The sequence below is a fragment of the Trachypithecus francoisi genome, unplaced genomic scaffold, assembly GCF_009764315.1.
Source record: "Trachypithecus francoisi isolate TF-2019V2 unplaced genomic scaffold, Tfra_2.0 Lachesis_group4, whole genome shotgun sequence".
Classification (NCBI taxonomy): Eukaryota; Metazoa; Chordata; class Mammalia; order Primates; family Cercopithecidae; genus Trachypithecus; species Trachypithecus francoisi.
In genome coordinates, this window is record NW_022681469.1 from 54373830 (window position 1) to 54400295 (window position 26466).

At 40.1% G+C, this 26466-nt stretch overlaps 1 protein-coding gene across 15 annotated transcripts in view; it reads left to right on the plus strand.

Annotated features, from left to right (window-relative positions):
* The window catches only part of SRPK2 (SRSF protein kinase 2), a 290037-nt gene that overhangs the window by 100964 nt on the left and 162607 nt on the right, over positions 1–26466 (plus strand). For 8 of the 15 annotated variants that reach the window (XM_033193846.1, XM_033193833.1, XM_033193838.1 and 5 more), the window contains one exon: positions 24900–24963. The exons of 6 other annotated variants lie outside the window; for them this stretch is intronic. In XM_033193846.1, coding sequence (XP_033049737.1) covers positions 24926–24963 — 38 coding nt within the window. In that variant the 5' untranslated portion in view covers positions 24900–24925. Of the gene's footprint in view, positions 1–24899; positions 24964–25530; positions 25563–26466 lie in introns of those variants that run through there. One more of the 15 variants, XM_033193843.1, reaches the window with a different exon arrangement.

The window sequence follows — 26466 nt, forward strand, 5'->3', positions numbered from 1 at the left end:
GCCACCCAAAATTAAATATTAATTACTTTTTACTCAGGTCATTTTTTTTTTTTTAATTATACTTTAAGTTGTAGGGTACATGTGCACAACGTGCAGGTCTGTGACATATGTATACATGTGCCATGTTGGTGTGCTGCACCCATTAACTCCTCATTTACATTAGGTATTTCTCCTAATGCTATCCCTCCCCCAGGCCCCCACCCTATGACAGGCCCCGGTGTGTGATCTTCTCCGCCCTGTGTCCAAGTGTTCTCATTGTTCAATTCCCACCCAGGAGTGAGAACATGCGGTGTTTGGTTTTCTGTCCTTGTGATAGTTTGCTCAGAGTGATGGTTTCCAGCTTCATCCATGTCCCTACAAGGGACATGAACTCATCCTTTTTTATGGCTGCATAGTATTCCATGGTGTATATGTGCCACGTTTTCTTTCTTTCTTCTTTTTTTTTTTTTGGAGACGGAGTCTCACTCTTTCGCCCAGGCTGGAGTGCAGTGGCCCAATCTCAGCTCACTGCAAGCTCCGCCTCCCAGGTTCATGCCATTCTCCTACCTCAGCCTCTGGAGTAGCTGGGACTACAGGTGCCTGCCAGCACGCCTGGCTAATTATTATTATTATTTTTTTGTATTTTTAGTAGAGACAGGGTTTCACGTGTTAGCCAGGATGGTCTTGATCTCCTGACCTCGTGATCTGCCTGCCTCGGCCTCCCAAAGTGCTGGGATTACAGGTGTGAGCCACCACACCCAGCCATGTGCCACATTTTCTTAATCCAGTCTATCATTGATGAACATTTGAGTTGCTTCCAAGTCTTTACTATTGTGAATAGTGCTGCAATAAACATACATGTGCACGTGTCTTTATAGTAGCATGATTTATAATCCTTTGGGTATATACCCAGTAATGGGATCGCTGGGTCAAATGGTATTTCTAGTTCTAGATCCTTGTGGAATCACCACACTGTCTTCCGCAGTGGTAGAACTAGTTTACACTCCCACCAACAGTGTAAAAGCGTTCCTATTTCTCCACGTCCTCTCCAGCACCTGTTGTTTCTTGATTTTTTAAATGATCGCCTTTCTAACTGTTGTGAGATAGTATCTCATTGTGGTTTTGATTTGCATTTCTCTGATGGCCAGTGGTGGTGAGCATTTTTTCATGTGTCTGTTGGCTGCATAAATGTCTTCATATCCTTTGCCCACTTTTTGATGGGTTTGTTTGATTTTTTTCTTGTAATTTTGTTTAAGTTCTTTGTAGATTCTGGATATTAGCCTTTGTCAGATGTGTAGACTGCAAAAATTTTCTCCCATTCTGTAGATTGTACTCAGGTCGTTTTTAATTTATACTGTCACGAAGCTTAGATATGCATTAATTTCTATTAGTTGTATTTTGGCCTTGAAAATGGTTATAGTACAAATGAAAATACTACAGTACATTCCTCTTGTGGCTCTTCTTGTGTTCCATAAGTCATGGCAGAAAATCAGTTTTGTTTTATAGTCACATTTGTGTTTGGGTTGAAATATTAGTATATCCCAGCCGTGATGTCAGATGTATAACTATACAAGTCACACAACTTTTCTATGTGCATGTAGTATTCTAATACTATATGTATATATATGTGTGAGCTGGATGGTCTAGCCTGGCTGGAGAAGATAAACTGGGATAATGCTCTCCTTGCCTCAGGAATTTGAATTTCTAAGAGATTAGGTCAGTTCAATGGGGATAGCATTGTAAATACTAAAAGCATTGACTTTTAGTGAAAGACCTGGGACCAAGTTCTGGGTCTGTTACTTACTTAGCTCGGTAACATTAGATGTGTCATCTTTCTTACTTTGTAGGATTTCACCTCCTTTACTTACTTCTAAAATGGAAATGAGGCCAGGCACAGTGGCTCACGCCTATAATCCCAACCCTTTGGGAGGCCGAGGTGGATAGATCATCTGAGGTCAGGAGTTCGAGACCAGCCTGGCCAACATGGTGAAAACCCGTCTCTACTAAAAATACAAAAATCAGCTGAGTGTGGTGGTGGGTGCCTGTAGTCCCAGCTACTCAGGAGACTGAGGCAGGAGGAAAATCACTTGAAACCTGGGACAGGGCTGGGGGTGGAGGAGGGAGGTTGCAAGGACTGTCTCCCACACCCCCAAAAAAGGAAATGATATTTGTATCTACCTAACAGTGCTTTTATGAGGATGAAGACATGTAATATCTTGCCAAATTCTAGGGTGGTGGTTGTCACTGTAATACAAAGCAACAGTTACTGTTGTCACCATCCTATAAAGGAGCCTGGCATACTTTTTTTTTTTTTTTTTTTTTGAGCAGAATTTCACTCGCCCAGGCTGGAATGCAGTGGCGTGATCTTGGCTCACTGCAACCTCCACCTCCCGGATTCAAGCAATTGTCTTGAGTCAGCCTCTTGAATAGCTAGGATTATAGGCATCCACCACCATGCCTGGCCAATTTTTATATTTTTAGTAGAGATGGAGTTTCGCCATGTTTGCCAAGCTGGTCTTGAACTCCTGACCTCAGGTGATCCGCCCCCCACCCCTTGGCCTCCCAAAGTGTTGGGATTACAGGCATGAGCCACCGCGCCTGGCCAAGCCTGGCATACTGTTATGTTCCACTTGCAAGCTACAGTTGTAGAGCTAATCAATTGGGAAAGAATCAAGGAGATGCTCAAACAGAAGCAGGTGTACTGTGACAATGGAACCCTCGAGAGAGAGCAGGAGTAGAACTGTCTTTATAGGAACCTGATGTAGAACTCAAACATTCCGGTGCCATAGATGGTTTAAGGAAAACTTTATGAACAGTGTGGGAAACTACCATTTATAGTTTTCTCAACAGGATCAAATCAGCCAATTAGAAGGGTACACAGATGGCAACATAAGGCAATAGTCTGTCTGTAAGGAATAAAACAGAAAAACAATAGCAAGCAAGAAGCACTGTCCCAATCTGGCACCATTGGTGCAGAACTAGCAGATCTTCAGGTGCGTTTCAGAGGCCCTGAGAATATCTGAGTAGTGCCAATAAGGAAAAGCCTGGAGTTAGCCAAAAAAACTTTATATTATGCTCTTTTTTTTTTTTTTAAACATAGTCTTACTCTATCGCCCAGGCTGGAGTGCAGTGACACGGCCCACTGCAACTTCTGCCTCCCAGGTTTAAGCGGTTCTCTTGCCTCAGCCTCCTGAGTAGCTGGGATTACAGGCATATGCCGCCATACCCAGCTAATTTTTGTATATTTTGTAGAGATGAGGTTTTGCCATGTTGGCCAGGCTGCTCTCGAACTCCTGACCTCAGGTGATTGGCCCGCCTCGGCCTCCCAAAGTGCTGGATTACAGGTGTGAGCCACCACACCCAGCCTAGTTTACTTTTTAATCAGACATGAATATTTCAATCTAGGATGGCTTAAATAAAGTTAAGATAGGTAATCTTTCAGCTTATGAATATATGACTGTCAAGAATCATTGATTCCTTGAAGTGTTGGTAGCTGAGGCTCATCTGTATTTCAGAGAAGGAAATACGGAAGGGAACATGTAAGAGCAATGGAAAAACTAGGAGGTAACTAGGCCATCATTTTGGGATAAAAGCCTTCCATTTTGCTTTGACATATCTTTCATTCTTCTGTTTAAAATATTTGAAATTTGTGACATTTTTAATGTATTTAATACAGGAAATCGTAAGGATAAAGAATAATAAAATAGTCAATCCCTAACTTGAGAAATGGAATGCTACCACAAGTACAAATATTTTTTCTTCATATTCCATGCTGTTAATTTTTCCTCTTGCTTTACTTTCTATATGTTTTTTATTCCCTCTGCCTTTATTTATTTAATTGAGACCCCCCCCCCCCCCCCGACAAAAAAAAAAAATCTTGCTGTTTCCCAGGCTGGAGTGCAGTGGTGCAATCTTGGCTCAATGCAACCTCTGCCCCCTGGGTTCAAGCAATTCTTGTGCCGCAGCTTCCTGAGTAGCTGGGACTACAGGTGTGCGCCACCTTGCCGAGCTAATTTTTTGTGTTTTTAGTAGAGATGAGGTTTCACCATATTGGCCAGGCTGGCCTTGAACTCCTGAACTCAAATAATCCACCTGCCTTGGCCTCCCAGAGTGCTAGGATTACAGGTGTGATCCACTGTGCCCGGCCTTCCCTCTGCCTTTAAAGAAAATAGTCTCAGTCCAAATGTCAGACAGAATTAAGCTTTAGAATAAGGAAAAAGTTGGGCACTTTAGATGAGTGAAAATACATTGGCAAGTACAGGCATACCTTGTTTTATTTCTGCCCTACTTAAAAGTGACATATCTTTGTATGGCCCAGAAGGTGCTCTGGAAACAGGCCCCTGCCATCATTTCTGGCTTCATTTCTTACCAGTACCGACTTAAGTCCCGCCAACCGCCAAAACCACTCAGATGGTGCACGTGAGAGGTTCTCTGTAGCTTTGGATGTGCCATTTTTCTGTTTAGAATGGGCCCAATCCTCATTTTTTCATTTGGCAACGTCATCCTAAACTTCATAGCTGGTAGTATAGACGTGTGCCACCACATTTGGCTAAATTTTGTATTTTTTGTTGAGACGGAGTCTGCCTGTGTTACCCAAGCTGGTCTTGATCTCCTGGCCTCAAATGATCTTTCCACCTCAGCCTCCCAAAATGGTGGACTTACAGATGTGGCCCGACCTATACTTCATTTTGTTGTGCTTTGCTAATATTGTGGTTTTTGTTTTTGTTTTTCTGAGACAAAGTATTGCTCTGTTGTCCACACCTGAGTGCAGTAGTACAGCCTCCGCTCCCTGCAAGCTTCGCCTCCTGGGCTCAGGTGATCCTCCTACCTCAGCCTCCTGGGTAGTAGCTGGGACCACAGGTGTGTGCCACCATGCCTTGCTATTTTTTTGTATATTTTGTTTGTTTTGTAGAAACGGGCTTGCACCATGTTGTCCAGGCTGTTTTTTTTTTTTTTTTAAATACAAATTGAAATTTTGTGACAGCTATACATCTTATAAGTCTGCTTGTGCCATATTTTTTTCCCCAAGAGCCTGTGTCTCTGCGTTTGGTAATTCTTGCAGTATTTCAGAAGTTTTCATTATATATCTGTGATGATAGTGATCTGTGATGAGTGATCTTTGACGTTAATATGGTAATTGTTTTGGGCTTCCAAGAACTGTGCTCCTATAAGACAGTGAGCTTAGTTGATACATGCTGTGTGTGTTCTGACTGCTCCCCTGACCTGTTCTCTGTCTCTCTCCCTCCTCTTTGGCCTTCTTACTTCCTGAGACACAACAGTATTGAAATTAAGCTAATTAATAATCCTACAATGTCCTGTGAGTGTTTAAGTGAAAGGAAGAGTTACACATCGTTCACTTTAAATCAAAAGTTAGAAATGATTAACCTTAGGAAGAAGGCATGTCAAAAACTGAGAAGGAGGAAAGCTAGACCTCTTATGACAAACAATTGTACAAGTATGAATGCAAAGGAAAAAATTTTGAAGGAAATTTAAAGTGTTACTCTAGTGGACACAAATGATAATAAAGCAAACACCCTTATTGCTGATATGGAGAAAGTTTGAATGTTCGGTTTGAATAGAATATCAGCCAGCTCCAACATTGCCTTAAGCCAAAACCTAATCCAGAGCAAGGCCCTGACTCTCTTCAATTTTGTGAAGGCTGAGAGAGGTGAGGAAGGTGCAGAAGAAAAGTTTGAAGCTGGCTCAACCAAAGAAGTTGGCACACGAGGTTGAAGAAAGGAACCGGTCTTCATAACATAAAAGTGCAAGGTGAAGGAGCCAGTACTGATATACAAACTTACAGCAAGTTACCTACCCAGAAGATCCTACAGCTGAGATCATTGATGAAGGTGGTGACAATAAACAATAGATTTTCTTTAAAAAAAAAAAAAAAAAAATTTTTTTTTATTTGCTGGACATGTGGCTCACACCTATAATCCCAGCACTTTGGGAGGCCAAGGTGGGCAGGTTGCTTGAGCCTAGGAGTTTGAGACCATCGTAGGCAACAAAGTGAGACCTCGTCTCTTAAAAAATAATTATATGTATCTGTATATTTTAGTTCTTGGTGTGAATAATTTATATTTTTATGATCACTTTAATGATAGATACGGGTCTTGCTGTGTTGCTCAGAATGACCTTGAATTCCTGGGCACGAGAGATCCTCCTGCCTTAGCTTCCCAGAGTGCTGTCGCACACTCAATAGTCTATGGTATAATATAAACAGAGCTTTTATATGCATTGGAAAGCCAAAAAATTCGTGTGACTTTCTTTATTGAGGGGTCTGGAATTGAACCTGTGATATCCTGGAGGTATGTCTTTATATTTAAGTATACATTGAGAGTGATTTTGTTATTACATAATGATGTGACTGGAAGGAAGTTATTTTTTATTTTTATTTATTTTTTTGAGACAGAGTCTTGTTCTGTCACCCAGGCTGGAGTGCAGTGGTGCCATCTTGGCTTACTGCAAGCCCTGTCTCCTGAGTTCACGCCTTTCTCCTGCCTGAGCCTCCCCAGTAGCTGAGACTACAGGCACCTGCCACCACGCCTGGCTAATTATTATTATTATTTTTGTACTTTAAGTAGAGATGGGGGTTTCACCATGTTGGGCAGGATGTTCTCAATCTCTTCACCTTGTGATCTGCCCACCTCAGCCTCCCAAAGTGCTGGGATTACAGGCGTGAGCCACCACACCTGGCCGGAAGTTATTTTTTAAAAAAAGGAAGACTAGAATTTCTGAAAACTCTGTTCTTGAGAGATTTTATACTTACCTCTTTATTGTGGTAGCCCTTTTGTGGTACGCAGCTTCCTAAGTCAGTGTCTAGACATTTGGCTCCAGCTTCTTTAGCACGTGTCTTCCTCCTCTGCATGGTCCAGGAGAGGACCATCTGGGAGGATGGCTCTACTTACAGACTTGGAGTTTTTATCCTACATTTTTATCATATGATTCTCCGTTTCTAACAGCAGTATCTTCCGTAAGGATACTCCACCCATTTTGCAGTAGAAACTTATTTTTGGGCAGCTTAATTAATATGTTTATATATATATCTCTCTACACCTATTTTGCAGTAGAAACTTATTTTTAGGCAGCTTAATTAATATGTTTTTATATATATATATTTTTTGTTGTTGTTTATTTGAGAGAGAGTCTTGCACTTTGCACTGTCGCCCAGGCTGGAGTGCAATGGCGCGATCTCGGCTCACTGCAACCTCTGCCTCCTGGGATCAAGCGATTCTCCTGGCTCAGCCTTCCGAGTAGTTGGGATTACAGGTGCCCATCACCACGCCTGGCTAATTTTTTGTATTTTTAGTAGAGACAGGGTTCACCGTGTGGGCCAGGCTGATCTCAAACTCCTGATCTCGTGATCCACCTGCCCGACCTCCCAAAGTGCTGGGATTACAGGTGGGAGCCACCCCACCCAGCCTTATTTGTTTGTTTATTTATTTATTTATTTATTAAGTTCACTGATTTATTTTAGCAATTTTGTTATGTCATAAGATCCTGCTATGGGTGGAAATGGAAGGGACAGACTGAATTAAGTTTTTCATGCTAGTCTCTTTAGAATGCCAGTTGTACAACTTCCATAAGACTTCCTTTTTAAATGATAGAATAGTGTGAGAAGAATTTAGTTGTTCTTTTTTTCCTTTAATGAACACTCTCAGAATCCCAACAGAGCATTGCTTTGACCTTGATTAAAGTGTGAATTTTATTTAAAAGTGAAAATTGGCATTTCGAAGGCTATTTATAATGGTGTGATGGTAGTCTTTTTGCGTAGTGCCCATTTGAAAGCCATATAACCACAAGAGGCATGCGTTTTAAATGGGGCTTCCTTTGGTAAGACAAGATTATTTAAAATATACATTTTGGTTACACAAATAGTATCTGTAAAAAATTAAAGTGCAAATAAAGGTAAATTTTCCTGCCTGTGTTTCCTCTTACTGTACCACATCCCCAGAATAAGGAAAATCATTTTATAGTTATTTTTTATTTTTATTTTTTGAGATGGAGCCTCGCGCTGTCATCCAGGCTGGAGTGCAGTGGTGTGATCTCGGCTCACCACAACCTCCACCTCCTGAGTTCAAGCAATTCTCCTATCTCAGCCTCCCAAGTAGCTGGGATTGCAGGCATGTGCCACCACACCTGGCAGATTTTTATATTTTTAGTAGAGATGAGGTTTCGTCATGTTGGCCAGTCTGGTCTTTAACTCCTGACCTCAAGTGATCTGTCCTCCTCAGCCTCTCAAAGTGTTAGTATTACAGGCGTGAGCCACTACACCCAGCCATTTTCTAGTTATTTAAGAATATATCCTTCAACTTTGTTTTACATGTATATACACATACGTATCTACCTATGAAATATCTATAACAATAGTATATTCTGGGCATTCTGCAAAGTACTTTGCAAAAGTTATGTTTTAGATATCTTTATTGGTACAAGTGGATCTTCTGCATCCTTTTCAAATGCTATATATTATGAATGTACCATAGTTCATCTGACAGTTGCACAGCTATTCATTACTTGCTGTTGCATACAGCAATGTGACAAACATCTTTTGTTTGATTCTTCTAGGACACGGGTAAATGTCTTTTTAGGGTAGATTTGGGAGAGGAATTGCTGGAGCATACATAGCCAGCATTCTTCATATTTAAATCAATAAGTAGAATAGTGTTTGGCATGATTGACTAATTGTAAAATGAATTATGCATTTGCAATATTGTCATTTTAGTTAGATAGGGAGTGCCAGTGTAAAACCAGTGATCTCAATACTGGCTGTGCATCAGAATTGCTTGTGGAACTTTTTAGGTGTTACCACCTCCAGAGAGTGATTTCTTTGGTGTGTAAATCAGTACAGCTGTCCTTTAGCATGAAGAGTAAAATTAAATACAGAGGATGCATTCTGAGACTGTCTTAGAATGCCCAAATTACCCAGCGCTTAACTTAAATGTAGTTTACCTCATAAACTATAGTCAAATCTAGCAAAAAAATTTGATCTTCTTTATGGATTGTTAATATGTTAATGACTTTTATCCTCCAAACACTTAGCAGAGTAAATCTAATAAATAATTGTTTTAAGATTAACAGGACAAAAGAAATTATTTGTAGAGGGATGGAGCAGCAAGATTATAAACTGGAAGTCTGAATATGACTGGATTTGTAGGATTGCATCATAGCTCTTACAGATATTATGAATGTAGAGGAATGTTATTGAAAAATTTGAGGACATTTGAAAGTGGAGATGCATAGAACATAGTGGCTGAGAACCCAAACCCCATACAGAGAATGTCTGGGTACAGATTTTCCCTCTACCACAGTGGCTCTGTGATCTTTGACAAATTGCTTAGCCATTTTGTACCTCAGTTTTCCTATAAAATGGAGATAATGCGATAGTATTTATTTTACAGGGATATGGGAGTATCAACAGAATTATTTTATGTAAAGCAAATAGATGCATGTCTGATACATTGTAACTGGTGTAAAATGCTAGTTGTTTCTGTTTCTATTTTGTATCAGGCAGTTTCTTGCGTTGCAATAACGCAATACCTGAGGCTGGGTAATTTTTAAAGAAAAGAGATTTAATTGGCTCACGGTTCTGCAGGCTTTACAAGCATGGGTCCAGCATCTGCTTCTGGTGAGGCCACAGGAACCTTACAATCATGGTGAAGGCAGAGGGAGAGCAGGTGGTCAGATGAGTTGTGTGGCAAGAACCGGAGCAAGAGAGAGCGGGAGGAGGTGCCAGATACTTGTAAACAATCAGATCTCATGTGAACTCACTTGTCACCAATGGAACAATGCTAAGCCATTCATGAGGGATCCATCCCAGGCCGCGTGATCCAAACACCTCCCACCAGGCCCCACCTCCAAAACTGGGGATTACATTTCAGCAGGAGATTTGAAGGGGACAGATATCTAAACCACATTATCATTTATTTGAAATACAATTATTATTCTGATATTTTAATGTCAAGCACTGTTTCATGCTTAAAATATTGTTTCTTTTTTCTTCTACCTTTTTTTTTTTTGAGATGGGGTCTCACTGTTTTGCCCAGTTTGAAGTGCAGTGGTGTGATGTTGACTTGCTGTAACCTCTGCCTTCCAGCTCACACAGTCCTTCCACCTCAACCTCCCAAGTAGCTGGGATTACAGGTGTGCATCACCACACCCAGCTAATTTTTGATTTTTTTTTTTTTTTTTGTAGAGATAGGATTTTGCTATGTTGCCCAGGCTGGTCTGGAATTCTTGGGCTCAAGCAATCCTCCTGCCTCGGGCTCCCAAAGTGCTGGAATTACAGCCTGGAGCCACAGCGCCTAGCCAAAATACTGTTTCAGTGTGATTGGAAACCAGCAACTCAGTACATGGCCAAAGCTGATAAAAATGAAGAACTTGGATCCTGGAATATTGACTCAGGGTAACTTTATTATAACAAAGCTAAGACGCTTGTGTGTCCTTGCTGTGTTTAAGACCCTGTATGTTGATTCTTTCTTATTAACTTGGAGAACGAGTTTAGATATTTGGTTGGTACATATGTGGGAAACCTCACAAACAGCAAGACAGGAATAAAGTAGACCTAGCCCATTTGGCTAAAGTGTTTGGTACTTCATAATGTTGTATAAAGCACCAAAGCCTTGAAAGTAGATTTTACTATTGCTTGCTGCTGTGAAAGATGTTTTTATAGAAATAAGGGACAACTGATGCTTGAGGTGAGAATTTTAGGATTTACAAATGAGAGAAGTGATAATTGACAAATCTCCTGAAGGGTACTGTGTGGGAGTACAGACACAAAATGAATTGTGGTGAATTGACAAGCCTTATAAATAGCTCCATGAAACTTAATATTTTTCCTCCAGCATGATATAAGATTTTTAAATTTTGCTTTTAAATTTCAATCACCTATTGAATCTTTAATTTTGACTCTATAGTTGGTTATGTTTCTGCCCTACTTAAAAGTAGGATTTCTTTGTATGGCATAGAAGGTGCTCTGGGAACAGGCTCTGCCATTATCTCTGGCTTCTTTTCTTACTAGTACCTACTTAAGTCCTGTCAGCCACCAAAACCACTCAGATGGCGCACATGAGAAGTTCTCTGTAGCTTTGCATGTGCCATGTTTTTCTGAGTGGGACCAATCTTCATTTCTTCACTTGGCAAATTCATTCTGACCTTTATAACCAAGCCCAAATGCCCTTGATGACCGCTCCCTTTCCCCAGTCAGATTGATAACTTCCTGCTTTCATGCTCTGCAGCACAGCTGTGGAGTCAGGCTTTGGGGTTAGACAGCCTGGTTTCTTATCCTGGCTTAGTTACATACTAGCTCTGCAGTTTTTCTTTTTCTTTCCTTTTTTTTTTTTTTTTTTTTTACCTGGGGGGGAAAAAAAAGCCCTAATAACTTGTCAGCATTGTAATCATTTTTTGTTTTTTGTTTGTGTTGAGACAGGGTCCCTGTCTGTCGCCCAGGCTGGAGTGCAGTGGCACCATCACGGCTCACTACAGCCTCGACTTCCTGGGCTCAGCCTCCACTTCAGCCTCTTGAGTAGCTGGGACCACAGGCGTACACCACCACACCTGGCTAGTTTTTTTGTAGTTTTTGTAGAAACGATGTCACACCATGTTACGTACGCTGGTCTCGAACCCCTAGGCTCAAACGACCTGCCTGCCTCGATTTTAATCATTTTAAACTGTACAGTTTAATAGCTTTTAGCATATTCACAGTATTTTGAAACCATCGCTATTACATAGTTCCAGAACATTTTCATCACCTCAAAGAGGACCTCTTTGTGTTAGCAAACACTCCTCATTCCCACCCTGCCCTAACCACAATCACTAATCTACTTTCTGTGTTGATGGATTTCTCTATTCTGGACAATTTACACACATGAAATCATACAATATTTGTTATGTGCCTGGCTTCTTTGACTTAGCATGATGTGTTCAACGTCCAGCCATGCGGTAGCGTGTGTTAGTACTCTTTCTTTTTTCTTTTTTTATTATACTTTAAGTTCTAGGGTACATGTGCACAATGTGCAGGTTTGTTACATATGTATACATGTGCCATGTTGGTGTGCTGCACCCTTTAACTCGTCATTTACATTAGGTATATCTCCTAATGCTATCCCTCCCCGCTACCCCCTCCCCACAATAGGACCGGTGTGTGATGTTCCCCTTCCTGTGTCCAAGTGTTCTCATTGTTCAATTCCCACCTATGAGTGAGAACATGCAGTGTTTGGTTTTCTGTTCTTGTGATAGTTTGCTGAGAATGATGGTTTCCAGCTGCATCCATGTCCCTACAGAGGACACGAACTCATCCTTTTTTATGGCTTCATAGTATTCCATGGTGTATATGTGCCACATTTGCTTAATCCAGTCTGTCACTGATAGACTTTTGGGTTGATTCTAAGTCTTTGCTATTGTGAATAGTGCCGCAATAAACATACATGTGCATGTGTCTTTATAGCAGCATGACTTATAATCCTTTGGGTATATACCCAGTAATGGGATGGCTGGGTCAAATGGTATTTCCAGTTCTGGATCCTTGAGGAATCGCCGCACTGTTTCCACAATGGTTGAACTAGTTTACAATCCCACCAACAGTGTAAAAGTGTTCCTATTTCTCCACATCCTCTCCAGCACCTGTTATTTCCTGATTTTTTAATGATTGCCATTCTAACTGGTGTGAGATGGTATCTCATTGCGGTTTTCATTTGCATTTCTCTGATGGCCAGTGATGATGAGCATTTTTTCATGTGTCTGTTGGCTGTATGAATGTCTTCTTTTGAGAAATGTCTGTTCATATCCTTTGCCCACTTTTTGATGGGGTTGTTTTTTTTTTCTTGTAAATTTGATTGAGTTCTTTATAGGTTCTAGATATTAGCCCTTTGTGAGATGAGTAGATCGCAAAAATTTTCTCTGATTCTGTAGGTTGCCTGTTCACTCTGATAGTAGTTTCTTTTGCTGTGCAGAAGCTCTTTAATTTAATGAGATCCCATTTGTCAATTTTGGTTTTTGTTGCCGTTGCTTTTGGTGTTTTAGACATGAAGTCCTTGCCCATGCCTATGTCCTGAATGGTATTGCCTAGGTTTTCTTCTAGGGTTTTTATGGTTTTATGTCTAATATTTAAGTCTGTAATCCATCTTGAATTAATTTTTGTATAAGGAGTAAGGAAAGGATCCAGTTTCAGCTTTCTACTTATGGCTAGCCAATTTTCCCAGCACCATTTATTAAATAGGGAATCCTTTCCCCATTTCTTGTTTTTGTCAGGTTTGTCAAAGATCAGATGGCTGTAGATGTGTGGTATTATTTCTGAGGGCTCTGTTCTGTTCCATTGGTGTATATCTCTGTTTTGGTACCAGTACCATGCTGTTTTGGTTACTGTAGCCTTGTAGTATAGTTTGAAGTCAGGTAGCGTGATGCCTCCAGCTTTATTCTTTTGACTTAGGATTGTCTTGGCAATGCGGGCTCTTTTTTGGTTCCATGTGAACTTTAAAGCAGTTTTTTCCAATTCTGTGGAGAAAGTCATTGGTAGCTTGATGGGGATGGCATCGAATCTATAAATTACCTTGGGCCATTTGGCTATTTTCATGATATTGATTCTTCCTATCCATGAGCATGGAATGTTCTTCTATTTGTTGGTGTCCTCTTTTATTTCGTTGAGCAGTGGTTTGTAGTTCTCCTTGAAGAGGTCCTTGACATCCCTTGTAAGTTGGATTCCTAGGTATTTTATTCTCTTTGAAGCTATTGTGAGTGGGAATTCATTCATGATTTGGCTCTCTGTTTGTCTGTTACTGGTGTATAAGAATGCTTGTGATTTTTGCACGTTGATTTTATATCCTGAGACTTTGCTGAAGTTTCTTATCAGCTTAAGGAGATTTTGGGCTGGGACAATGGGGTTTTCTAAATATACAATCATGTCATCTGCAAATAGGGACAATTTGACTTCTTCTTTTCCTAACTGAATACCCTTGATTTCTTTCTCTCACCTGATTGCCCTAGCCAGAACTTCCAACAGTATGTTGAATAGGAGTGGTGAGAGAGGGCATCCTTGTCTTGTGCCGGTTTTCAAAGGGAATGCTTCCAGTTTTTGCCCATTCAGTATGATATTGGCTGTGGGTTTGTCATAAATAGCTCTTATTATTTTGAGATACGTTCCATCAATACCGCATTTATTGAGAGTTTTTAGCATGAAGGGCTGTTGAATTTTGTTAAAGGCCTTTTCTGCATCTGTTGAGATAACCATGTGGTTTTTGTCTTTGGTTCTGTTTATATGCTGGATTACATTTATTGATTAGTATATGTTGAACCAGCCTTGCATCCCAGGGATGAAGGCCACTTCATCATGGTGGATAAACTTTTTGATGTGCTGCTGGATTCGGTTTGCCAGTATTTTATTGAGGATTTTTGCATCGATATTCATCAGGGATATTGGTCTAAAATTCTCTTTTTTTGTTGTATCTCTGTCAGACTTTGGTATCAGGATGATGTTGGCCTCGTAAAATGAGTTAGGGAGGATTCCCTCTTTTTCTATTTATTGGAATAGTTTCGGAAGGAATGGTACCAACTCCTCCTTGTACCTCTGGTAGAATTCAGCTGTGAATCCTTCTGGTCCTGGACTTTTTTTGTTTGGTAGGCTATTAATTATTGCTTTAATTTCAGAGCCTGCTATTGGTCTATTCAGGGATTCAACTTCTTCCTGGTTTAGTTTTGGGAGAGTGTAAGTGTCCAGGAAATTATCCATTTCTTCTAGATTTTCTAGTTGATTTGCGTAGAGGTGGTATTCTCTGATGGTAGTTTGTATTTCTGTGGGGTCGGTGGTGATATCCCCTTTATCATTTTTTATTGCGTCTATTTGGTTTTTCTCTCTTTTCTTCTTTATTAGTCTTGCTAGCGGTCTATCAATTTTGATGATCTTTTCAAAAAAACCAGCTCCTGGATTCGTTGATTTTTTGGAGGATTTTTTGTGCCTCTATCTCCTTCAGTTCTGCTCTGATCTTAGTTATTTCTTGCCTTCTGCTAGCTTTTGAATGTGTTTCCTCTTGCTTCTCTAGTTCTTTTAATTGTGATGTTAGGGTGTCAGTTTTAGATCTTTCTAAATTTTAGATCTTTCTAAATTTTAGATCTTTCTAAAGAATGTGCTGGGGTACAGGCATCAGCTACTGTGCCCGGCTTAATTTTTGACTTTGTACGTCCCAATATCAGTGAACCAAGTAGTTTCAGTTGTCTTTTAATTAATATCTGGTATGAGAAAACTATCTCTTAAGATTATAAAAATACTTATTTTTTCTGAGTATTACTCTGATGTAATTTGTAAAATTTATGTGTTGTATCAGTAAAATAAATGATGCTTATATTTTAAGAATAATGCAGGAAAAGCTTTAAAACTTGGCCTCATACTGAACACAACATTGGGTGTCAGCTTGAGTGTAACAGCTCATAGCTATCTAAGAACTTGTGTTACTTCTGTCTGCTTGACAGAGTCAGGGAAAAAGAGGCTTTGTTCTGTCGAGAGGCCGGATTAACTATTAGTGATACTTTGCTGTAGTGAGAAACCTTTAGATAGTTTTCAGAGATTGGTTTCACCACATTTCATTGCTAACAGGGAATGATGGTGAGAGCAATAAAATTAGGAATTTATTGAATACATTGTTGTATTTAGTTCTGAAATTTCATACCAAAACACTGGTAACAAACAGTTTTGGTGAACTGTGAAGTTTTAGTGTATCCATGAGGCCTTTAGACTGGGTGGGCTGAGGTTCCTCTCTGCCTTGCTCGTTGGCTTTCTTTCACACCCTCCTGGGGGTAGGGGAAATAGGGATCCCATTTTTGGAGAGAATGACTCACTTTTCTTGCCATAACTTAGAAATCAGCAGCAAACCCCTTTCCTTTTGAACTAGTATTTCTCTTGGGTTATAAATTGTACCCAGAATAATAATTTTAAAAGTGACAGAAAAACGTTTCCTCTCAGAGTTTCTCATAAGTGGTACCAGCGGCTACCTTAGAAGTTCTAAATCAGAGACCTAACCAGCCTGAGACTACCTCCTTTTCCTCTTTCATTATCTTCCGCCTGCTCAACACCACGCCCCCCCCGCCCTCTGGCACCCCCACTGTAAAGTTTGGAATGAACGTTACATAGTCTATGGGCACTGTGTTCAGGAGCACAAACGATCTTGCTTTGGAATTGCAGCAGGGGAAAGCTGGTACTGGCAAAGGCTGCGTTTAAGGAAGTGGGTGAAACTGGGACTTCATCTTGAAAAATGAAATCACAATCTGAAAGTAAGCTTATTTTATTTAAAAAACTTAAATTGTAATAGAGAATATGTACTTATTTTTAGAATGAACTAAGTTTATACCAAGTGTTGATTGTTTTTGGTGTACATTTCCATACTAAGTTGTGTAATAACATGATTGGACATCTTTTAGGTTATAATGCGGCCATAATGAAGGGCATTTTTACTAATTTTTTTTCTTTTTTCTTTCTCTCTTTCTCTCTCTCCTTCCTTCCCCTTTCCCCTTTCCCCTTTCCTCTTTCCTCTTTCCCCTTCTTTACTCCCCCTTACTTCTGTCCCCTTCTGCCTTCCGCCTTACCCCTTTTCCCTTTTCCCTTTTCCCTTTCCCCTTTCCTCTTTCCTTTCTTCTTTTTCTTTCCTTCTTCATGGAGTCTTGCTCTGTTAACCAGGCTGGAGTACAGTGGTATAGTCTCAGCTCACCGCAACCTCTGTCTCCTGAGTCCAAACGATTCTCTTGCCTCAGCTTCCCAAGTAGCTCAGACTACAGCCATGTGTCACAACGCCTGGCTTTTTTTTTTTTTTTTTTTCGTATTTTTTTCGTATTTTTATTAGAGATGGGCTTCACCGTATTTGCCAGGCTGGTCTCGAATTACTGACCTCAGGTGATATGCCATCTTTGGCCTCCCAAAGTGCTGGGATTACAGTTGTGAGCCACTGCCCCCGGCGTCATTTTTGCAAATTAAGGGCTTTGTTATGTATTCTCTTTCAGTCTCTAATAATCAGATAATTATCTTTTTTTTTTGAAACAGAGTCTCACTGTGTCACCCAGGCTGGAGTGCAGTGGCATGATCTCAGCTCACTGCAACCTCTGGCTCCGGCTGAAGCTATTTTCCTGCCTCAGCCTCCCGAGTAGCTGGCATGCTCTACCACACCTGGCTACTTTTTGTGTTTTTAATAGAGACGGAGTTTCACTTTGTTGGCCAGGCTGGTTTCGAACTCCTGATCTCCAGTGATCTGCCTGCCTCAGCCTCCCAAAGTGCTGGGATTACAGGCATGAGCCCCACCGTGCCCGGCCTCAAATAATTATTCTCGAGGCACTTAGCATGTTATTGTCCTTGTTGATTTTTCTCTTCATTTACAAACCTCATAAACTTCTCCTCTATCCTCATTTATCAATGATTTTGCCTGGAACTCTAGAATTTCTTTAGTATTTTCTGTCAACTTTTTCACTTTTTTCATCTTTTGCAGATTTTAAGTTTTCACTTGGCCCTAGATTTGTATTTTATTGAATTGCTAGACTGTGTGATTATTAATGAGAGCGTGACAAAGGATTTTGATGGGTGGGGATAAAAGTTAGTGATAATTGGGGATAGTTTTTTGAATGCTCAGTTACCAATGATGATTTTTATGTTTGCAGAATTTCTGCTTTTCTGTGAATTCTTATAACAGAGGACTTCAGTAATGAACACTAGGATAGCACTCCCTTTTAAGGCTAAACTGGCCTTAGCAGATGTTGGTCAGTTAATCATCCACCCTCCTAGATTACGCAGAGGAATTGCTTTATTCTTGCACCTTTGTGAACATTCCCTTATGAGTCAGTCAGTTTTGAGTCAGGACCTCAATACGTGGCTTCAGATAGTAGTAACAGAAATTGGCACCTGAGCCAGAAAAGCCTCTGCGGGCCTTTTGCATTTCAGTGAGACGTCTCTTAAAAATACTAAGTTGGAGACACCAAGAAGGGCTCTGTAAGCATGTATCCCGAGGCAGTAGAATGTGTAAACATGTGAAATAGAAGAAGCAGTTAATTGGCAGTGGCAGGAGAAGTAGAATTAGGATGGGAGAGGTGTTGAAACCCCAGAATAGTGGAGCATTAAAGTGGAGAACTATCCCACTGAACACCTGGAAGTATTGATTTGGGAGCTGCTCTGACTTCTGAAGAATCGTGTGGTTTTGAGGCCTGCTGAGGCATTTTCCTCTTAACTTCTAGGTATATTCTTGCAGTATTAACCTGTCATTTCAGGCAACCCTAACTACTCAGGAGGCTGAGGTGGGAGGATTGCTTGAGCCCAGGAGTTTGAGACCCCAGTGAGCTATAGTTGCACCATTGCACTCCAGCTTTGGTGACAGAGCAAGACTCTGTCCCTTAAAAAAAAAAAATCTTCCTATGTACACCCCAAACAAAATTAAGTTTGTGGATGATTATGTAAAGAATTTGGCAAGTAAAAGGAAGCTTATTAAATTTACCAGAATTATTCCCATGGAAAAAGGACGTAGCTCTAAGAATTTAGGTGGAATAATCTGCCCAGTTATTGTGTCTTTTTAAATTTCCACTTCACACAAGTCAGAGTCCTCATGCCCAGGTTTAGTGATCTGAATGACAAAGGAGCATATCATGCCCACAGCTTCCGTGTGTTCTTAGGCTCCCCTCACTCCTAGGATTCTAGGTAGATTCAGGGCGGCTCCATTTTTCTCCTAGGATGTCTCTATCTTTGAATCACCACCCCTATGGGACGTCATTCTGAGTAGAGTTACTGTAATCTACTACTCCTCATCAGGGTTCCAGGGGCTTGGCTTAATGCTGGACTGATAGCCCTTAGTGTTCCAGGAGCCTTAAACTTCTAGTGTGTTACAGCATAGACAGGTGAAGCATTAGAGCTACTAGGCCATTAACTGAAGAGTTAAAAACTGTTCATCTTCATAAGGAGTTTGAGTATCTTTTAAGGTGTGAGTAAAAACTAGAATAAAAGAGTTATGAGGAAGATCTGTAGGTTTGATCAAGAGAATGAATGGGGAAATCACAGTGAATTGTTGGCTTTGAGGGATGTATATAAGGGGATGAATAAGAAGAGTATCATGCCCCAAATGATTAGTTGTTTTAATCAGGAAAGCTGATTAATAAGGATGATTGGAATTGATTGGAGATACAAGAAAATAGCATTTTAAAAACTGATTTAAAATAAGGTTGAAATGTCCTACTGTTACCAAAGTGCCAGGGGTCTGGTGTAGGTCCTGCTGCTCTCCACACAGAAAGCGAATCACTGGCTGGGCACGGTAGCTCGTGCCTGTAATCCCAGCACTTTGGGAGGCCGAGGCAGGTGGATCACTTGAGGTCAGTTTCTGTGTTTATCCAAAAGAACAGCCTATGGGACTATTGGGTGGGTTTTACTATTTGGGTTGTTGAGGTTCTTGGAAATTTTACTGTAGGTCTTAGCAACAGTAATCTTCTGGAGAAGATGAAGAATGTGATTGCCTCCAGTAGTTTATCTTCTTGCCTGTTAAATTTCCCCTTTATAAATTCATGTGGTTCAGCTATGATATGATCTCGGAGGATCAGTCTAGTTCTAAAATTGCTTGGATCTTTGATTAAGTGTATCTGGAGATGTATATTTAAGAATAAATTAACGTAGCTCAGTTGTAACTAACATTAGATTGACTGTAACAGGCTGAGAAGACTATGAAGGTGTCAACAACCAGTGTCTGACATGCCAGGCTGTCTGAATTGAACAGTCAGGTGCCTGTCCTTAGGGAAGCAGTGGACTCATGGGGACTGAAACAAGTAATTTATTTATTTTAGTAATTTGGTAATGCAACTATAGAGACGTAGAGGAGGTGAACTTAATTCTGGGAAGGTGTTTGTGTGGAGGGAACATTTGGGACTGGGATTAGAAAAGTGAGTTGGGTAGCTGGGAGTGGTGGTGCCCGCCTGTAATCCCAGCTACTTGTGGGGCTGAGGCAGGAGAATCACTTGAACTTGGGAGTCAGAGGTTGCAGTGAGCTGAGATTCCACCACTGCACTCCACCCTGGGTGACAGAACGAGACTCTGTCTCAAAAAAAAAAAAAAAAAAAAGGCGAGTTGGGTGTGCAAGGGAGACAACGGTGGCATTCTAGGGAGAGGAAACCGTATACGACATTTAGTGGCGTGAAAAAGCATGGCATGCTTGGGGAGCCACGTAGAGTAGAGCTCAGTATTTCCAGAGCATATGATATAAAAAAGGGAGAATGGAGGGAAAGGTTTTTCTTTTTCGAGACGGAGTCTCTCTCTGTCGCCCAGGCTGGAGTGCAGTGGCACAATCTTGGCTCACTGCAGCCTCCACCTCCCAGGTTCATGCCATTCTCCTGCCTCAGCCTCCTGAGTAGCTGGGACTACAGGCGCCCGCCACTGCACCCGGCTAATTTTTTTAATTTTTAGTAGAGACAAAGTTTCACCGTGTTATCCAGGATGGTCTTGATCTCCTGACCTTCGTGATCCGCCCACCTTGGCCTCCCAAAGTGCTGGGATTACAGGTGTGAGCCACCGTGCCCGGCCAGGAAAGATACTTCAGATAAGATTGGGGAAACTAGCCTGGGATCCCTCAAACATTTGAGGTTTGGTAGGGCAATGGCGTTGCTGTTCACTGAGATCAGGAGTATAAAATAAGACATTAGGTTTATAAGTTCATGGGTTCAATTTTAGACATTGCATTCAAGCCATGCAGGGACTGTCTAGGTGAAAATGTCAAGTAGGGGTTGGAGGATATGTGGTTCTGGGTTGTAGGAGAGAATATTGGGCTAGAAACTAAGATACAGTTATCATCGATGCCCTGTAGTTCTTGATGGTGAGGGTGTATGTAGATAGAAGGGTCAGTGAGCGAAAAGAGCGTCCTTGTAGGTATCACCAGCATTTAAGGGCTGCATGGAAGATAACGGTCTTGCAAAGTACCCAGAGTTAGGAGGAGAAAGCAAATGTAAAAGCATTAAAAAAAGCCACAAAAACTTATGTCCTCCTATAATGTTATTTAGCAGTTAAAAAACAAAATTATGACTAAAAATAAAGCAACCATAATTTAAAATATGTTTATTCAAACTACACAGGAACTGCTTGCCTATTTTCTGTGTGAAATAAGCAAGTGTGGTCTTGAGGTGGGAGTAGGGCAGATGGTAAGGGATTGATTAAAGGCTGAGATGTAGAAGGAGCTGTTGAGTGTACTGTCAAGCATTTTCAGATTACATCCATAGGGAATACAACTATTAAATAATCAGATTGATGGATTTTTTTGCACTCATTGGTCTAAATGTATACTTGGAGACAGTGGGTGCTGCTTTGGAAGAAGCAAGAAGTGGTAAGCAAGAGAGTCATTTTAGAATTGTGAAGATGCGTCATTTTAAAATGACTCTCTTGTCTAAAATGACAAGAGAGTCATTTTAAAATCTGACTTGTAAAAGACTGGATTTCTATATCAATTCATAGAACAAAATAAATTCTGGAAGTTTCTATAATAGTATTTACATGCAAATACTATTATAAAGCATATTAGAGGAAAATTGGATGAAAATTTTAAAAACTTTCGTGTGAGGAACGCGTTTCTAAGTTTATCAGGAAGATCAGAATATAACAAGTAAAAGATTGGTTGATTTCATTACAGAAAAATAAAGTGTATAGGGTCCCAGATACTACCCTGGAAGTAATTGAAATAAATTCCAAAACAACTGACTGACTGAGGAGGAAAGTGTTTGCAGTGTGTGTAAGAAAGTGTCTGGAGCATGGTCAAGGGAACGGATGGCTCAAGAGGTGGACGTTCAAGAGTCTGTGGATTGAGGAGCCTGGAGTCCATAGCCAGGGCTTTTGTAATAAGTCATGTCAGTATGGAAGTCCAGGTCCCCCCGATTATGGCAGATGTTGTGGTGGAATGGAAATCAGTTAAATGGCTTCTGGAATTCTTCACGAACGTGGGGAATTACCAGACCTATGGATGATATGGACAGGGAGGAGTTGATGGTAGCATAGATGGAATACGTGGGCTTCAAAGGATACAGTATCAGAGTGTTAACGTTCCTTGATTTCTGAGTCCTTCTGAAGTTATGAACAAATCTGAAGGTTTAGAGATAAGGTGAAAATGAAGTTAGAAACGTTTTCATGTATTATTAGAATCCTCTTTGGTTGGAGCTTCCAATGTCACCAGAGTATGGTTTATAGCTTGAACTTTTCTTTCCAGTGTTTACAAGATAGGCATTAACTTCATTAGAGCTGTGTAATTTAATCTTGGGCTTTTTCATCTTAAGTGCGTTGATTTACATTGGTATACTGAAGTGTGAACTTTTTGTTGTTTTGGAATAAAACCTTGCCATGATGAAGATGGATTCAAGTGTAATCTCTTTTCTGAAGCAGCGAGTTAATACATGGAGCACAATTCTCTAGAAAGGGAGGCTGAGATACAGATTAAAGTTAAGTTCCCACCTGCAGTAACACTACAGTGATAAAAAGGGGGATGTTGAGGTTGATGAGAAGAAGGAGAAGGTTGATTTAAACTATGGAAAAACCATTTAACATTAGACAGGCCTCATATCCTTCATTAACTCATTCAGTAAATAATTATTGAGAGATGAGGCAGGGAGGGCTTACCACATCCCAGGCACAATCTACTTTACTTTCATGGGTTATTTCATTAAATCCTCGCCACAGCCTTTCAGATATATGTTATTATCCTCATTTTACAGGAGAGGAGATAGAGGCTTTAGAGAGTTTAAGTAATTCCCCCAAGGTCATATAGCTATTAAAAATGACAGAGGAGGCCTGGTATGGTGGCTCATACCTGTAATCCCAGCAATTTGGGAGGCTGAGGCGGGTGGATCATCTGAGGTCAGGAGTTCAAGACCAGCCTGACCAACATGGTGAAACCCTGTCTCTACTAAAAAGACAAAAAAATTAGCCGGGTGTGGTGGTGGGCGCCTGTAATCCCAGGTACTCTGGAGGCTGAGACAGGAGAATTGCTGGAACTCGAGAGGTGGAGGTTGCAGTGAGCTGAGATTGTGCCATTGCACTCTAGTCTGGGCAAAGAGCGAAACTCCATCTCAAAAAAAAAAAAAAAAAAAAAAGAGGCAGAAGAGCCTCTTCCTAAATCCAAGGCAGAGTCTGAGTTTCTAACACCCTGCTCCTTCCAAAACAAGGGGAGGGGCCCTACTGAGGGCTCACTGTGGTGCCATGTGCCTGATCCTCAAAGTGAGTCTCAGCACCACCCCAGCTGTAGGCGCTGTGCTCTCCTCTCCCAGTGGCTAGGCAGGTTGGCTACAGCCTGTGGTAGATTCTGCGCTCTCTTCAGCTATTCATGCTGCTTTTTATAATGTTTATTGAAGTTACAAGCTTAAAAATTTGGGAAAAGGCTGGGCGTGGTGGCTCAAGCCTGTAATCCCAGCACTTTGGGAGACCGAGACGGGTGGATCACGAGGTCAGGAGATCGAGACCATCCTGGCGAACATGGTGAAACCCCGTCTGTACTAAAAAAATACAAAAAACTAGCCTGGCGAGGTGGCGGGCACCTGTAGTCCCAGCTAGTCGGGAGCCTGAGCCAGCAGAATGGCATGAACCTGGGAGGCGGAGCTTGCAGTGAGCTGAGATCGGGCCACTGCACTCCAGCCTGGGTGACAGAGCGAGACTCTGTCTCAAAAAAAAAAAAAAAAAATTTTAGGAAAAATCCTTATTTTTACAACACTGAGAGGGTATTTCTGTACAGGTCCATTGTATTTTATAAAACTAATTTTTATTCTTTTTTCATTTACATCTTCTCATATTCAACTTTGATTTATATAGTCAACATTTTAAAAAATTAAAATTTGCTTTACTGCTTAAAAAAAAAAAAGAAAGTCTATTTTGAAATCCTGATACTGTTGATAACATTTTATTGGCACTACTTTATTTTTAATATGTGAACTTTTTATTATGAAGGCACACTTCAGTTTTAAAAATCCAGTTGGAAATACTTGTTAGGGGTAGGAAAACATCTTTACACATGAAATAGTCTGGGTAATAGGACCATGTCAGTTTTATTAACTTAAAATTATGTGCTTTGAGTCAGTCGTTGATGTTTTAAAGGAAACGTATTAGATTGTCTCCTTATCTTTCCCTCTCTTATTTTCACCCTTCCTTCCCTTTTAGTCTATTACCTCCCTTCCAAATCAGTATCAGCAATTATCTTTTAATTAAGTTGAACTGGCGCTTACATTCCTGTTTTAGATGTGTATTGTCAATCCTTTCCTAAAAGGACAAGTATATTATCCCTACTCGGTAAATGGGTGTTGCTGTTCACTTGTACTGTACTGCTAAGGAGGAGGGGAAAATTAAGGTATAAAATAAAAAGTCTCTTTCTGGAGGAGTTAGGGACACTAGATGTTAAATGTGTCTGTAATTAAACACAATCAAGAAATTAAAGGTTAAACATTTTGAAATCTATACATTGGGGTTCTGGTTTAATATTTCATTCTTAAGTGACAAAAATGATTCACTGAGCCATATTTTTTAGGGCTAGTGAAATAGAAACAGCCAAGGGTTGCATATCTGTTTATTACAGCCTGTGACGTGAATACCCAGGCTTCTCAAATGATCTAGTATATTTAATTCAGATGTTCGAGATGTCTTATTTGTATTTTATTTTGCTAAATTGAAAATCATCTTGTAGAGCCATGCTAGTTCTACCTTAAAAAAGAAAACACCCCTCTGCTTTAAAGAAATGGTACTTCCTGCTTTCATAAACAGTCATGTGCATAGTTTAGCAAGGCCTGATGCCTCTGGAGCTTTTTCCCTTTATAGCACCATTGAATCCCAGTCCTAACAGAAGTACTGCGAATCTTGTGGCCTCATTCTGAACAAAAGGGATTAGAGAAGAAAAATCTCTTGATATAAGGCTTGAAAGCAAGGGCAGGCAATCTTGGTTGTGAATATTTTCTGATTTTTCCAGAAATCAAGCAGAAGATTGAGCTGCTGATGTCAGTTAACTCTGAGAAGTCGTCCTCTTCAGAAAGGTACAGCTACATCTCTTGCATGAACAATTAATGGTGTAGCATTGCTAAGAAACAAACCAGGACATATATATATATTTTTTTTCTTGTCAAGTTTGCTATATAACGTATTGTCCTGCATGCTGGTATTGTGCTGTATTGAAGATGTGTATTTGGGCAAGCTGTTCTGCTTTTGCAAAGGGTGATTGATTTTTTAAAGAAAAATTGTAAAGCTTAATCAGCTGCAGCATGCACACCATAACACAGCAGACCGCTGGTTCATGTGTGACAGCTGTTGAAGGCTTTAAAAATAATTTAGCTAAAAAGCAAAAAAGAAAATCTTGCTTTTTGAAAGGGAAATACTGTGAGGTTTTCTTCCTACATTTTGAGGTTGCTGCTTTACAGAATTACGAAGGTTATTTGTAAAATGTAGGTTAAAAATACTTGATTTGGGGTTGTAATACATATTTATTCTTATATGGTAAGGGAGTGCCATTTGTAAATAGCTTAGGAATTGCAAACCCACAGATTAGTCACATTCTGAAAGAGAGATATGATGCTTCTTCAAGTCTGTGCTAGGAAATGGAACAGTCACTGCATGCAGTAATGGTTCATGCCTGCAGGTAAGGACAAAATGACTCAGAAGTATTTTTAAAGCAATTATTTTATCTGTCAATCATGTGATTATATCTGTAAAGAGATATTTCATTAAAATGACTGTTTTGTCTTATAAAAAGCATTAAGATATTTTTATCTGAAGTCAGAAATAAGGCTATAGTTGCCTATTTTGATATGCAAATATTGTGTTCAGTTCTGTTTACCAAAATTGTGTATACTACATAATGTCTTAAATTGAGGTTCTTGGGCATGCAGTTGACGCCTACCTTTCTCTTGGTTACCTAATAGGTTATACTTAATATTGATCTTTTATACTTAAGGTGTATGTTGATTTATCTTTTCTAGGGTTAGTTTGCAGGATTATCTTTTTTGTTCATAGATGTAATATTTAGAAAGAAAGGAGAAATAATATGATAGTTAAGGAATGATACAGAAAAAATAGAAAAAAAATATGAGTTGAAGAACCTACCGTGGTAAAATGGATTTATTTAAAGTATGCTAGTATATGAAGGACATAATCTGATGTAAAATTATTTTAAATTGATTTATTAGAATAATCGGGGGAAAAGCTTCTGGCTATAACTTAGGGCATCACAAATAAAAATGATGTTACTGCTTTTGTTAGAGACTGAAAGTAGAAGATTTTAGGACTGCCAGTGTTTATTTTTTTGTGGCTTCTAACTTCTGGTTTGTGGCTAGCCATCTGATCTTAAGCATTCTGTTTGCTGAAATGAGAAACAGTCTTCAGCCTTGTGAACATTCTGCCAGTAAAATGGTGGTGATGGGAAGGGGAGAAGAGGGTGGTGTGCATAGTGAACAAGCTGGGTGTCAGCTGTAATGTTAGTTTGGTATAGGAAGAGCACACTTAATGAGATGACAGTAATAATTACATTAGCTTTTTGGAGTATC